Here is a 15,731-nt window from a genome sequence, read left to right as displayed (position 1 = left end):
CTCGTTCCCCTGGGAGGGCCTGTTCCTCTACGCGTTCCCTCCCTTGCCTCTGCTAATCCGGCTCGTCAACCAGCTCAAGAGGTCACGGTGCAGGATGATCCTCGTCGCACCTGCGTGGCCGAGGCAGATATGGTTCCCGGACCTTCTGGACTTGTCAGCGTCCCCGCCGATCAAGCTGCCGGCGGACGCGGATCTACTCTCCAGGGAAGGAGGCGCCATCCTCCACCACGACCCGAAGTCGCTGAACTTGCAGGCCTGGCTCCTGCAGCGCTAGAGTTTGGAGGATACGACATACCGGCCGATTGCAGAGAGGTTCTTGCAAAGGCCAGGGCGTCCTCGACTCTTAAATGCTACGGACACAAATGGAAGAGGTTCTCTGTCTGGTGCCACGCACAGAAGATTAACCCTCTACGGATTACGGCTCCCCAAGTACTGCCGTACCTGCTGACGCTGGCCAAAGCTGGTCTGGCACACGCGTCCATCAAGATTCATCTTGCTGCGATCTCCCGATACACCAGAACCACGGGCCGGACGTCCTTGTGGTCTCATCGTCTGGTGAAAGAGTTCATGAAGGGACTGTTCAGATCGTTCCCGCCGGTGAAGGCTCCGGCCCCGGCGTGGGAGCTCAACGTGGTGCTGACCAAGCTCATGGGACCTCCGTTCGAGCCTCTGCACTCGGCCCCGTTGAAGTTTCTATCGTGGAAAACAGCTTTTCTTGTGGCCATCACCTCCGCACGACGAGTGGGAGAGATCCAGGCCCTTTCCTGCAAGGCCCCGTACTTGACTTTCCACGACACGAGGGTAGTGCTCAGGACGCACCCCTCCTTCATGCCCAAGGTACCGTCGGACTTCCATCTCAACGAACCCTTGGTGTTACCTGTGTTTTTCCCGTCGCCTTCGTCGCCGGCTGAGAGGACTTTGCACTCGCTGGATGTAGCTAGAGCGCTGAAGTTCTACGTGGACCGCACGAAGGGTTTTCGGAAGACGTCACAACTCTTTGTGAACTTTGGACCTGTCAATCAGGGGAAGGCTCTCTCGAAGGCTTCCATCTCCAGATGGCTCTCCGGCTGTATCATGTGCTGTCACCGGTTGGCAAACCGACCGCTGCCTGGCCGTCCGAGAGCCCATTCCACCAGAGCGATCGCAGCTACCACGGCGTTCCTATCTGGTGTGCCCCTGCTGGACATATGCAGGGCTGCTACGTGGAGGTCGACGCACACCTTCACGAAATTCTACTGCGTCGACCGGGATTCCAGGGAGGAGTCCAGGGTCGGCCAAGCAGTGCTGCGCAACCTGTTCGCCTGAGGTGAGCCTGGTGAGGAGGTAAGATGCTTAATGTTGAGTTGATGTGATGCTTAATGTTGAGCCTTTGCCACCTCCCGTGGATGTGCATGTGTGTACTGCTATGTATTCTTTATTCATGAGCATGTGAATCCATGCCAGACCCCATGCTGGAGAAGGAACAAGTTACTTACCTGTAACTGTTGTTCTCCAGCATGGGTCTGGCATGGATTCACATGCGAACCCTCCCGCCTACCCCTCTGCGGCTCTTCACTTGGTCATACTGCCACTTCACGTGCTTCCAAATCTGAAGATGGCTGCCAGAGGCGGTTCTTAGGTAGAGGGCAGTCATTGGCTGTGGTCAGTATGACGCAGAGACCAGTGATTGGTTATTACTACGAAAGACAGATCAGAAACGAAACTGATACTGGTTTTTTCTTTACCGAGGATTCCCAGCCTGACGACGGGGAATATTCATGAGCATGTGAATCCATGCCAGACCCATGCTGGAGAACAACAGTTACAGGTAAGTAACTTGTTCCTTCTTCGATGGGTTGTTTCAGCTCTCTTCAAAACCTAATTTACAATCAAATTAACAGCAGCACAATGTCAACCAAACTTTTAAGTAGTGTGTAAGATGTAAATATTTGCCTGACATTGCAAAGTAATAGGTGGTACGGCTACTTACCAACATTTTGATGGGGTTTTAAAAGAAAACCAGTTATTTTTAATAACTCATTTTTAATAGCTTTCATGCCATAATGTGTCGGAATGTGATTTCTTCATGTTCGTTTTCAATTATTTTTCAGTTGTTGAAGATAAGATATTGTTCTCCAGCATGGGGTCTGGCATGGATTCACATGCTCATGAATATTCCCCGTCGTTAGGCCGGGAATCCTCGGTATAGAAAAAAAATCAGTATCAGTTTCGTTTCTGATCTGTCTTTCTTAGTAGTAACCAATCACTGGTCTCTGGGTCATACTGCCCCCAGCCAATGACTGCCCTCTCCCTAAGCCCTGCCTCTGGCAGCCATCCTCAGATTTTTACCCCACGTTCAAGTGTTGGGAGTCCTCGTGCTGTAGCTCTCGAGCTTTTGCTGCCTTTTCGCAGAGATTTTTCTCATTTTTCGGTTAAATAGAGCCTCAAGCGCCACCGTTTCTACATCCGATCAACGGGGATCCGTTTCGGAGTTTTCTACGCCCCTCAAGGGTGAAGATTTTGTCGAGTTACGCTTTTGGAGGATTCCAGAAGTTCCGAGGCCTACCCCGGACATGGCCCAGGAGAGAGGAAGCTCGACGCCCGGGAAGCTCTTCAGGACCTGCCCTGGATGCCAACTTCAGAATGTTTTCAAGGAGGACGAGCATTCGTTATGCCTCTACTGTCTCCATGAGGACAAGACGCACACGGAGAAGGACTGTGCGTTTTGTGGGAACATTTCGGAGCGGACCATGAAGGATCGCCACCTCCGTCTCGCCAACTGGCTGGAAGGGAAGAGCCCGTCAGGCGAGAAGAAGAAAAAGAAGTCCGAGTGGTCTTCTAAGTTCTGTGAGGGCGCCCTGGCGACGGGGGCCCTAACAAAAGGCTAACCACCGCGAGTCCGCGGGCACCGGGAGCGCGAAACGTTCGGGCTCCTTGGCTGCCAGGCAGGGCGCATCCTCCCCGGCGCCATCAATCGCGAGCCAACGCTCTGGCTCGGGTAAGAGGAAGTCTGAGAACCCGGCAAAGCTTCTGGAGAGGCCCCGGTCGATCTCGAAGATTCCGGCAGAGGGGGAGCGAGGCTCGGACCCTCCCCCCCAAGGTGAAGGCCCCAGGCGTACAGAAGGTGACGATGGCCTTAATTCACCCTGCTAAGACCTCGATTGAGGATGTTGCTGCGGCCCTGGCTCAGCCTGTGGAGGCTACACCAGTGGAGGCGACCTCAGGACCCAGAGTCTCCCTGCCACCGCGGAGGGAGTCGTCTTTCAGGCCCATTGAGAAGACCCCCACGAAGTCCTCGTTGGAAAAGGTGGGCGAGGGGCTGGTGGCCATCGTGGATACGGACACGACCTCTGAAGAAGAGCTCATCGAAGTCGTGGAAGAGGCCCAGCCCATCGGGAGGGATACTGACGAGGGCGACGACGAGAGCGACGGTGTCGCCGACAAGGCTCCTCAAGAGCCCTCGCGCCCGTTGTTTCCAGCGCCGCAGGACACTTCGGCATCCATTTTGTCAGCGATTCAGTCCTTATGCTCGGAGAGAAGGACAAGGTTGCTCCTCCCCCCGACGGAGGTACCTGAGCTAGACCCGACGGGGGAACCGGAGCAAGGACCTTCGGAAAGTCCACCGCATAAGAGGAGGAGGATGCATCCTACGCCACCTCTCCCACCTCTGCGGCCTGCTCTGCCTTCCCCCCGGTCTACTACCCACGGGGATGATACAGGCACGGACACGGCTACGACAGGTACAGATGCCGACGGAGGCGACGACGGGACGTGTCCCCCGTCGCCCCCTGCACGGGCGTCCCCGCCCGACGAGATTGGATCCTTTCATGCCATGATTTCCAGGGCATCCGAGCTCTTCCAGCTCTGCCCAGAAGAGAAGAAGAAGGAAGGGTTCCTTTACCAACGGTGCGAGGCTAAAAGGAAGACGGTCCTCGCTGTACCGCTTCTTGATGACATCTGGGATGAGGGGCTCACTCTCCTCAAGAACCCGGCCACGGCGCCGGCAAAGAGGGAACGGTACGAGAAGTAGTACCGGGTCCCTGACGCTGCCCCCTTGTGCCTTCGGGCGCAACCTACCCCGGATTCGGTCGTCCCGGCGGCGGCAAAGAAGAAATCTGAGGGGCATCGGCCTCGACATCAACTTCCCCGCCGGACGGCGAGGGCTGGAAGCTGGACACGATGGGACGACGGATCATCTCATCCGCAGCGACGGCTATCAAGGCGGGCAATACCCTGGCTATCGTAGCCCGCTACGACAGGGAGTTGTGGTTCAAAATCGCCCCTCTGTTGGACTTCCTTCCGGACGCCAAAAGGGCTGAGGCCCTTGAAATCCTACAGGAGGGTGAGGTTGCTTCGGACCACGCCATCACGGTGGCAACGGACATCGCCGACACCGGTTTCCGTCAGTTGGGCAACAGCGTTTGCTTGAGACGACTAGGATGGCTCACGGCCACGGATTTCCGCCAGGACGTACAAACCAAGGTTTTAGACCTGCCCTTTGACGGAAACAACCTGTTTGGGAAGGCGGTTGATGAGTCCCTTCAGGCCATCAAGACAGACACAGAGCACGGGGAGTGCTCCAGCAACGACGGATGTCCTTTCGGAGCTCCGGAGGCAGACAAGGTGCCTCCAAGGGATCCGGCAGTGGCTCCTCCACGTACCGCCAAGCGGCAAGATCTTCGTCCCAGGAAGCCTACAGGGGACGCGGCAAGTCAGGTGGTGCCCGTCGTCGTCGACAGGGAGGTCAAGGAGGCAAGGCGGCCTCCAAACAAGTTTGAATCGACTGTGGGATCGGGCCCCCGCCGAAGCACCCCGGTGGGAGCCCGGCTGGCGAGGTTCGTCAGCGTGTGGGAGTCAATCTCCACCGACCGTTGGGTGCTGGACGCCCTGGCCCAAGGGCACGCCCTCGAGTTTCAGAAGAAGTGCCCTCGCGTTCCACCTGTGGCCAGGAAGGAAAATCACATCCCTCAACTACTGTTGGAAGTAAGGGCGATGCTCAAGAAGAGTGCCATCGAGCTCGTCCCAAAGAGGCTTCGGGGCTCCGGAGTTTACTCAAGGTACTTCCTCGTAAAAAAGAAGACAGGAGGATGGCGCCCCATCCTGGACCTGCGACGACTGAACAAGTACATCAAGGCACAGAAGTTCTGTATGGTCACCCTCCAGCACGTGCTGGGACAGCTGGAGGAGGGCGATTTCCTTTCGTCGTCGGACTTGGAGGATGCGTACTTCCACATCCCCATTCTAAAAAGACACCGAAAGTTCCTCAGGTTCGTGGTCCAAGGGCGGCACTACCAGTTCAAGGCCCTCCCGTTTGGATTGAAGTCGGCACCCAGGGTGTTCACCAAGTGCCTTGCACCGGTGGCGGTGCTGCTGCGCCTACAGGGGATCCACGTCTACCCCTACCTGGACGACTGGCTCATCCGGGCAAGGACAAGGGAGCTCGCCGTGGAGCACACTGCGAAGACCGTCCAGCTGCTCACGGACCTGGGAGTCTCCATCAACTTTCCAAAATCCCACCTGGTTCCGTCGCAAGTCGCCCTGTTTCTGGGAGCCAGGCTCGACACAGTGGCGCGGCTGGCCTTGCCGTTGGAGGAAAGGACCAGGACCATTCTGGGCAAGGTGCAGCGTCTGCTGGCCACGGACATGGCCAGGCTAAGATCTATCAAGTCCCTCCTCGGGATGATGTCCTCCTGCATTTATCTGGTGCGCCTTTGCAGACTTCGGATGCGCCCCTTACAAGAGTTCCTCGACGCCTGCTGGGTCCAGTCGACGGGCAGCTTCGAAGACAGGATCCCTCTCAACGAGACGTTCCGTCAGGCGATCCGGTGGTGGGGTACCCGCTCCCATCTGTCGGCGGGCACGAACTTTCAGACCCCAGCTCACCAGGTGACGGTGACGACGGACGCCTCCCTGGAAGGTTGGGGAGCACACTCCGGAGATCTTCACGCAAGAGGCCTTTGGCTCCCGGAGGAGAAGTCACTCCATATCAACATCTTGGAGCTCCGCGCAGTGTTCTGGGCCCTCAGGTCCTTTCTTCCGTCCCTCAAGGGCAAGGTGGTGAGGATCTTCACCGATAACACCACCACGATGTTCTACATCCGGAAGCAGGTCCCCGGCCCTATCCAAGGAAGCCCAAGATCTGTGGCATTGGGCTGTCGCCCAAGAGATGCTTCTGGTGCCTCTTCATCTGGCAGGAATAAAAAACACGATCGCCGACTCACTCAGCAGGGAGCTGCGCTCATGCCACGAGTGGGAACTACGCCAGGATCAAGTGGATCGACTCTTCCGATGATGGGGCGAACCCCAAATCGATCTCTTCGCGACGGCGACGAATTCCAAGTGCCGGAGGTTCGCCAGCAGGTTCACCCAGCCGAGGAGCATGGGCGATGCTTTCTCCTTCCCCTGGGACGGCCTATTTCTCTTTGCGTTCCCTCCGCTGCCGTTGCTGCTCCGGCTCATCAACCAGCTCAAGAGGTCCCGGTGCAGGATGATCCTCGTCGCACCGGCGTGGCCGAGACAGATCTGGTTCCCGGTCCTTCTGGACTTGTCAACGTCCACACCAGTCAAGCTGCTGACGGACGCAGACCTTCTCTCCAGAGAAGGAGGCGCCATTCTTCACCACAGCCCGGAGTCGCTGAACTTGCAGGCCTGGCTCCTGCAGCACTAGAGATTGGAGGGCACGACTGCAGAGAGGTTCTTGCAAAGGCCAGGGCGTCCTCAACTCTCAAGTGCTACGGACATAAATGGAAGAGGTTCTCTATCTGGTGCCGTGCACAGAACAGTAACCCTCTGCGCATTACGGCCCCTCAAGTACTGCCGTACCTACTGTCGCTGGACAAAGCTGGACTGGCTCACGCCTCCATCAAAATACATCTGGCTGCAATCTCCCGATATACCAGGACTACGGGACGGATGTCCTTGTGGTCTCATCGCCTGGGGAAGGAATTCATGAAGGGACTATTCCGATCATTCCCGCCGGTGAAGGCTCCTGCCCCGGCGTGGGAGCTTAATGTGGTGCTGACCAGGCTCATGGGGGCCCCATTCGAGCCTATGCATTCGGCGCCTTTGAATTTCCTGTCATGGAAAACAGCTTTCCTCGTGGCCATCACCTCCGCACGACGAGTGGGAGAGATCCAGGCCCTATCTTGCAAGCCTCCATACTTGGCTTTTCATGACACGAGGGTGGTGCTGAGGACACACCCCTCCTTTATGCCCAAGGTGCCGTCGGACTTCCACCTCAACGAGCCCTTGGTGTTGCCAATTTTCTTCCCGTCGCCTTCGTCGCCGGCCGAGAGGACTTTGAACTCGCTGGATGTAGCTAGAGCGCTGAAGTTCTACGTGGACCACACGAAGAGTTTTCGGAAGACGTCACAGCTGTTTGTGAACTTTGGGACTGTGAATCAAGGGAAGGCTCTCTCGAAGACTTCGATTTCCAGATGTCTCTCCGGCTGCATCATGCACTGTCACCGGTTGGCAAACCGACCGCTGCCCGGCCGTCCAAGAGCCCATTCGACCAGAGCGATCGCTGCTACCACAGCGTTCCTGTCTGGTGTGCCCCTGCTGGACATCTGCAGGGCTGCGACGTGGAGGTCGACGCACACCTTCACAAGATTCTACTGCGTCGATCGGGACTCCAGGGAGGAGTCCAGGGTCGGCCAAGCAGTGCTGCGCAACCTGTTCGCCTAAGGTGAGCCTGGTGAGGAGGTAAGAGTTGCTTAATGTTGAGTTGTTGTGTTGCTTAATGTTGAGCCTGTTGCCACCTCCCGTGGTTGTGCATGTGTGTACTGCTATGTATTCTCTTATTCATGAGCATGTGAATCCATGCCAGACCCCATGCTGGAGAAGGAACAAGTTACTTACCTGTAACTGTTGTTCTCCAGCATGGGTCTGGCATGGATTCACATGCGAACCCTCCCGCCTACCCCTCTGCGGCTCTTCACTTGGTCATACTTCCACTTTACGTGCTACCAAATCTGAGGATGGCTGCCAGAGGCGGGGCTTAGGGAGAGGGCAGTCATTGGCTGGGGGCAGTATGACCCAGAGACCAGTGATTGGTTACTACTAAGAAAGACAGATCAGAAACGAAACTGATACTGATTTTTTTTCTATACCGAGGATTCCCGGCCTGACGGGGAATATTCATGAGCATGTGAATCCATGCCAGACCCATGCTGGAGAACAACAGTTACAGGTAAGTAACTTGTTCCTTACTACTTTTAGTAACTTCTTATCACTTGCAGTAACTTTTCTCATTGTACAATGCAGTAAAATGGGGTGCACTTTTTGTTTTTGCCCTAGACTCACACTCAAAGGATTTTTGTTTACTCTAGGTGTGCTAAATGGACAAGCTGGTGGCAGCAGTGACTCGTTACCCTTTTTTCAGTGCTTTCCGTTTTAGCCTTACCGCGTTTGGCTACTAACAGTGGCTAGTGACCAAACATGGCCATACCACAAGGTTTTTTGCTTGTCATATGTCCATCTTGTTTTTTAGCCTTCTCCCTTGCCTGTGAGGCCAGGAAAATCCTTATATGGACTTCCAGTGCCTGGGAAATCAGAGGCTTTTGGTGGGCTCCTGGAGGGCTATGTGTGTTTGCTGGCAGGATGTGGGCTGGGACTGTCTGGTCCCAATCCACAAACTGGTTTCAGTGTGTCTGAGTGTTATGCATGAGTGTTCCCGCCTGGGGTCCTCATTGGTCCAGTGCTGGGGTGTGTGTGGGGCTAGTTCTGCTATTGGCTACTGGGAGTTTCTGCTCTTACCTGGCTCTTTGATTAAGACGAGGACCCCTGCACCCACTCTGGAGAGATTCTGGAGTAACCTGAAGAAGCCAAGACTCGTGTCCAGCTGCGAGACCTGTGAAGAGACCAGAGACCTGCCTGAAGGAGGCCTGACAACCAACTTCTGCTGCTGTCCTGGAGGAGCCCTCTCTTGCTGTCGATCTTCACCAGTCATGCGAGGTAGCTGCGACCCGTGGAGTGGGGGGGGAGACATCCATTCCTGATGGCCGCTCGGTACCCTGCGAAGAAGAGCCTTCGGAAGGGTCACAGGACTGCCCTGTGTTTGACCAGCTCTGAGTTTGGGATACTGCGGTGCCGACGTGGCCGTTCCGCGTTGAGGTCTGGAACTTGAAACAGCTTACCTGAATCGAGACAAGTCCTGAGAGGGGTCCTGAATCATGTTTTTCTTAATTCTCCATGCGAGAGTCCTTGCACAAGCTAAAGACACCGACCTGAGATCTGCTCGCACTTGCAACCCCTGCGAATCAAGGACTGAGGCTGACGGCGGGAAAAGCAATCTCAGACCTTCTTCCATTGACCTGCAAAGTCCTGTAAAGAATTGGATTATGGGGGGTGAGTAACATTGGTCTTTACCTGCCGATAAAACGCCCTTTAAAAGTTTTGCTAACTTGTATCATACTTTTACTATACTTAGGCTTTGCCATTGCTTGCCCACGCAAGCCTTCCGAAAGTTGGGGACTTTTTGGTTAGTTAGAATAAACTGTCATCTAAGCCTTGGAACCGTTCACAGGACCCCAGAGACCCTACCTTCATTCTTTCCAGCATCACAAACCGTGTCAGAACTTTTCCTGAACCTTTGGACATAAGGCCCCAGACAATTTAGGGAAGGACTTTTGAAGTTAGGGTTAATTATCTGTGGACATGTGCATAAACTAATCTGTACTTTCTTTTACAAGGGGTTTGATTTGTATTATGCCCTACTCTATAGACTGTGTATGTATGTAATCTATTATTAGTGTTGTGTGATACTTCTACCTGTTAGTAGTAATTTTTCAACAGGATATTTGTCCATAAATAAATAACTATTTTTATACATACTGGGGGTCATAACGAGTTTGGAGGCAGCCATGGCGCTATTAGCGCCATGGCTACCTCCAAACCCGGGTCCGGTCTCTCTGAATGGGGACTTACCGGGTCGTTCCAACCTTGGAAAACCTGGTAAGTCCTCATTCAGAAAACATTCCCCATTCCCATTTGAGCCCCCATAGGGGGCCTGTTATTTGCTCCATGGTCCCTTAACGGTCCTGCTAAGAAAGGCTGGTCAGACCAGCCGTTCCTGCTGGGACCTGCTAACGGATTTCAGAATATGCTGGTAGGGGCTTAACAGTACCGGTATCCTTAACAGTGCCGTTAAGCCCCTACCGCCATACTCGGAATGACCCCCACTGTCTGTGAGTAATTTGGGATTCCCATTGTGTGTACTCATTGTGGACCCTTTACAAGCTCACCACCTCTTGAGATTTAGCCTAGACCTCTCGTCACTGCTACCTTAAACTGGTTTGGCTACAGCTCCCAGAGTTGTCCCCCTCACAATGTAGGTTGGCCTTCTGTTCATCTGTCCACCAGGCCAGAGTATAGAAAATTAGTCCTAACAATGTTAAAAAAAGTAATGCAAGTCTCCTGACAAAGCCCCCTAAATGCCTGCATTCTAAACCCAGCTCCTGCACTGGGGTGTCAGCAGCAGGAGAGTTCTCTAATCAGTCGTCCACCTGTTTGGTTCCTACTGATAAATATGGGAAATATCTGGATGCTTTCAAAAAGAGAGCAATTACTAGAACTGTGACCACCGTTGGAAGAGACTAAAGCTCAAGGAGTATTCTGATTGTGCGACAGGAAGATGTGATATAAGCCAAGCCCTCTGTTATTCCAGCCAGATTACAAGACATAGGAGGCACTAGCTAATAGAAATAGAGAGTTGAGTAGCCTCGGACCCAGTCGTGAAGCAGGAGGAGTACTGGGACGTTTGCGAGTCATGTTTCAAGGGTTTTATCAAAAGAAAAGAAATCGACGCCTAGCTTGCCCTATTTCTATGAAAAAAGTTCCCTACCTAACAAAACAAAAACTAAGGGTAGATGCTAAACTCTTTGGTCCAAATCCTATGCAGCTTACTGGCCCTACCACTATAGAAAACGCCTAACTAAAAGAAGGAAAATGAAGCGGCTTTGTACACTAGCCTTAGCAAGACTTCTGCCTGGCCCAGTTTATACTTGACTTGGTTTCAGCCTTCCGAAGTTCCTTTTTCCCAGCATTGATACCAAGTCAAGCTTTGCAGTCTCCCCACATAATAAAGAAAACTGGTTCTTGGTGCAAACAATTCCATTCCTCCGGGATTGCTTGGGAGCACACACTAAAAGAAAGGTTTGTCCTTTATTCCTTTGAGGCGCTGTGACTGTCCTGTATTCCTCAGACAGCTTCTTTTCTTTCACACATGTTATTTTGGATAGGGTGGTGGTCCACCCTGGCTGTTCAAAGTGTGCAATCTTCGTGGCTTAATTAGGCCTTAATTCAATTATTCATATCTCCTTCTTTCCCCCTTTCGTGTGTTAGTTGCAAACTCTGTTTTCTCAGGCTCTCGTAACCTGAAGAGCTTTTTCCAGCCATTATCTACAGTGCTAGTACTTCTCAGTGCCCATTTTATATATATTTTTTTATTTGAGAGTTTCTAAGGCTCCCCGTAATAACCTGAATAGCTTTTCCAGCGATTTTTCTCAACGTTCGTATTACTGTCACTCCCGCTTTCATGGGATATTTGCACACTTTGCGTTCTCAGGCTCCCATGAGTTGGATGTGCTCCTCGGCTATAATTCGCAATGTTCGTGCCTTGTAGCAGTATGTCTTCCATCTGATTTCTCAGGCTCCAGAAATGTCGACTTTCACGGTGGCTACATAACTCTGTAGCTACAGTCCTAGGTGTACAGAGCTCAGGGAAACGGGCTTCCTCTTAGTCTGGTCTTTGCGCCTGTTACCGGCCTCCTGGGCCACCACAGGTCCTGCGTGATTGCCCCACCAGACAAGACGGGTGTCTTCCGTCACTGGTACTGTTCAGTCTTGGACTTCTATGTCAGATAAAATGGCAACTCGTTGGCGTTCGGTTAGCGTTTCACTCGCCTTTTTTGCAACCGCTGGCTCTGTGGCTACCGCTGGGTCCGTGGACCAGCATGGCTATGCCCCTCCAAGACCTCAGTACGGCAGAGGCTTGCTTTTGCGTTGCAGTTACACTGCCTCCATTGGAGTCTCCCTTTGCTTTACAATCTGTTATCTTATGCACATCACAGAAACAATTTGAACAGTGTCCTCCTTTGTTGCCCACAGCATTCAGGTTGTGTACAGCATTACCTGCAGCCAAGAGGTAAAGTAGGATATTTGTTAAATGCCATGGTTGTAGGAGATATACACTTTTTTCCATATTCATATACACAGGCATGGTGTTTTGAATGGGGAGTTCCATTCCAGAATGGGAGTCCTTGTCTCCAAGAGAGGAGTTAATCCCAGTGAGGTCCCACTTGCCCAGACCACTACGGAGGGTCTTGCTTCGCAGGCTCACCTCTCTAGCCTCAAATGGGGTGGTTCGCTTCTGGGGAGAAGGGACAAATTGTCTGTATTCGTCAACACCCACACAAAGTCGATGCTTGTTGATGTGAAAGCCAGTTGCTATCAAATGGGTAACACAGCAGACCTTTGCCATCAGAAATTTCTCAAATATCCAAATTGCAGGTTCAAACTCTGAATTCCAAGTGCCCCCAATTTGCTTCGTGAGGCAGGAAGGGGTTGGGGGTCGCTGGGAGATGCCTTCCAGATCTGTTGGCACAGACGCAGGTGTTATGCGTTCCCGCCCTCCCCTCTGCTTCAACAGACCATCCACAAGTTTCGGTCTTCAGTTGGTGTCAGCCTCATCCTGATTGCCCACCACTGGCCTTCAAGACCTTGGTTTTCAGGTCTGCTGCAGTTGTGCTTTCAGGGTCCCATCCACCTTCCGATCTCCAACAGGGGATTCCCAACGCAGCAGGGTGCGGCGGTGCAACATCCGGACCCAGGCCATGGTGGCGGCCTGGTTCCTGACCAGCAAAGGCTTCAACATGCTCAACTCGGACATTTTAGAAAGGAGGCTTTGGCAGAAGGCCCTGATATCTATGCTTTAAACCGTATCCTCGTGGCAGAGAATCCATAGAGTGCGCGAAGCACGAATGTGCTGCCTTGCCCATGCTGAAAAAGTGGGGAAGGGAAGACAACTGCTCAACTATCCTGACATATTATTTCGTGAACACTTCATTTTGCATACACTATTGTCCCACACCATTTTATATTTAGAAGTAAGAAAAAGGGATGGGTTTATTAGTATAGGCCCTTATATTTTGACAGACTCGAATAGGACTGCGTTATTATTTTTTGATGGTCGTAACTTCCTCCTATCCTTCGATTTAGGTTTAGATAGGCGTTCAACCAACCCATTGAAGCTCCATAAACACCCTTGAACTGTGATCACTTGTGTCTGTCTTCACTGTTTAATACCATGCCTTCCTTACAGTGGTCTCTCCATTTCATCTGAATCAGAAGATCTGTCTGCCAGTGTTTTTCCTGAACCCGCAGTCAGAGGCAGAGAGGACCCTGCATTCCTTGGACCTCAAGAGGGCTCCCAAGTTTTATCTCTCTGATGGAATCCTTCAGGAAGTCTGAGGCATTGTTTGTGACTTTTGGGTGCTCCTCCCCAGACTCTCAGGCTTCTAAAGCTTCCATCACCCGTTGGATGGTTCAGGCTATTTCGGAGGCATACATGGTCATGGGCAGACCTGTTCCTGAGTGGATTCATGCCCATTCGGTCAGAGCCAAGGCCACGGGTGTCACGTTTCGGAGACATGCTTCTTGGGATGTCATCAGCAAGGCGGCTACTTGGGCCGCTCTGTCGGATTTCTGTAAGCACTACTCATTGGACTCCAGCTCCAGGTGCGATGCAGCAATTGGTCCAGTGGTTCTGAAGAACCTTTTTGCTTCGTCCTAGATTTGAGGCAGGTTGTCGCAGCTCCACCCTATGTTCTTGTTCGGGGGAATCATGGAGGAAAGGGGACGGGACGTATGAGTAATTGACATGTGTAATTTGAACATATTAGTGGAAAAACATGGCTAGCTTAAGATGTGTCTTAAGCTAGCCATCATCTTGAGGCCAATGCCAGCAAAAATTATCCAAATGAACTGTAAAACCTAATGTGGAGCTATGTTTCTGCAAATGATACCTTTCTTTTGCCAAATCGGTTAACACATGTTTGGTCAAAATACAGGTGACATAAACTAAAGTTACTCCCCATAGTGACTAGAGTACCCATAATCCATTGTCACCTTTGGCAGCAAAACATTTAGCGTCGCCTTTAAATTTAGTATAGTGTGCGGGAGCGCTGCCTCAGGCGTGGGAACGCCCACCCTCTGGCACGTCACCTCAGTCCCCTTTGAACACATTGGACGCCTAGATACCTGGCTACCCTTATTACATTTTAGCCATTGGCATACTGCTGGGGAAGGCGAGAAGGAAGTATGGAGGAAAGGGGAACTATGGACTAGGAGTAGTCACTACGGTGAGTTACTTTAATTACTCAAACGTCCCGTCCCCGTAGCCATGTTTTTCCTTGTTTTTCCACTAATCTGTTTAAATTACACATGTCAATTATCTTCCATTCTTTTGTGCTACTTTAGGTATTATGGTTATTATTTAATTATTCATTGGATTAAAAGATGAACTTTTCTTCTTCTTTGTAGGATTTTATTTAAGGACCAAGACCGAAATTGGGATGAAATTGAAAACAAATTGCGAGCAGAAAGTGAAATTCCTGTTCTAAAAACCTCAAGCATGGTATGACATAACTTTTCATAACTAACGTTTTAATTAGCAAAAAAGTTGTGTTCATTAAACACTGAAAATAATTGGTAAAGTGAATGTCATGTTTGCTTTTACGATTGTTTTGGTCTTTCAGCATTTCTGTGGATTAAATGTTAGTGTTAACTGGACACTATGGGCCTCATTCCGAGTACGGCGCTAACCAATGGCGCTATTAACGCCTTGGTTGACGCCGTACCCGGACCGGCAGCGCCTTGGTGGATGGCGGAATTGCCGCCCCATTCCAAGGTTGGCGGGGCGGTAATTCCCCATTCACCAAGGCTCTTCCCCATTCCCAAATGAGCCCCCATAGGGCTCAATGGGAATGGGGAAGATGCAAATAACGGTGACCGTTCATTACGGTCACCGTTATTGGCTTGGAGGCCCCTTTGCGCCCTCGACTTTAACACCTGCTCAAAGCAAGCGTTAAGGGCGAGGGCGCAAAGGGAACTCGGAGTATGGCGGTAAGGGATCACCGCCACCGGTCTCGTTACCGGTGGCCGCTATCCCTTAACGCCATACTCGGAATGAGGCCCAATATGTACTGTATGCTACAGCTTTGCTGTTAATTGCAATGAAACTGCCTATTCATTACTCTGGAGAGGGGGTTAAATTGGAGCACAACGAAAAGTAATGCATCACATATTACAAAGAATCATCATAATACAGTAAGACGGGTCTGCAACCTAAGAGTGAAATTGCATGCCTATCTCCACAAACCCCAGTTCCTCCATGTTATATGACTCTGCAATTTATCAGTATTTGAGACAGTGGCCCATAAATGTGCTGGCAATGCCACTGTGTTCTGGGCCACGTTGTCATGTTTTTTTTCTGTACCTTAATAATAAAATGGGCCTTTTCTAGGTGTGATGTCATGGAGCTGTTGTTTACATTTTAAAATAAAAAAACTGCAATTACTGTGACCTGCAACACATCCTTCTCCTCTAACTCCCATATAACAAAACACGGTGGGTTACTTACTATATAAGCAAAACAGAAAGGTGATGGCTGGAAGGTTTCAAATCATTCATAACCACTGCCACTGCTCTGGGTTTGGGGTGTGTGATTGAGTCCCAATATTAGAGAGTCTGGT

At 51.7% G+C, this 15,731-nt stretch overlaps 1 protein-coding gene across 8 annotated transcripts in view; it reads left to right on the top strand.

Annotated features, from left to right (window-relative positions):
* The window catches only part of CEP170 (centrosomal protein 170), a 1,733,932-nt gene that overhangs the window by 1,616,234 nt on the left and 101,967 nt on the right, over nt 1–15,731 (top strand). For all 8 annotated transcript variants that reach the window (XM_069607948.1, XM_069607946.1, XM_069607950.1 and 5 more), the window contains one exon: nt 14,521–14,614. In XM_069607948.1, coding sequence (XP_069464049.1) covers nt 14,521–14,614 — 94 coding nt within the window. The remainder of the gene's footprint in view (nt 1–14,520; nt 14,615–15,731) is intronic.

Source organism: Ambystoma mexicanum, chromosome 4q (assembly GCF_040938575.1).
Source record: "Ambystoma mexicanum isolate Mex_15411 chromosome 4q, UKY_AmexF1_1, whole genome shotgun sequence".
Lineage (NCBI taxonomy): Eukaryota > Metazoa > Chordata > Amphibia > Caudata > Ambystomatidae > Ambystoma > Ambystoma mexicanum.
The sequence above is the reverse complement of the archived record's forward strand: the minus strand, read 5'-3'. Positions and strand labels throughout refer to the sequence as shown.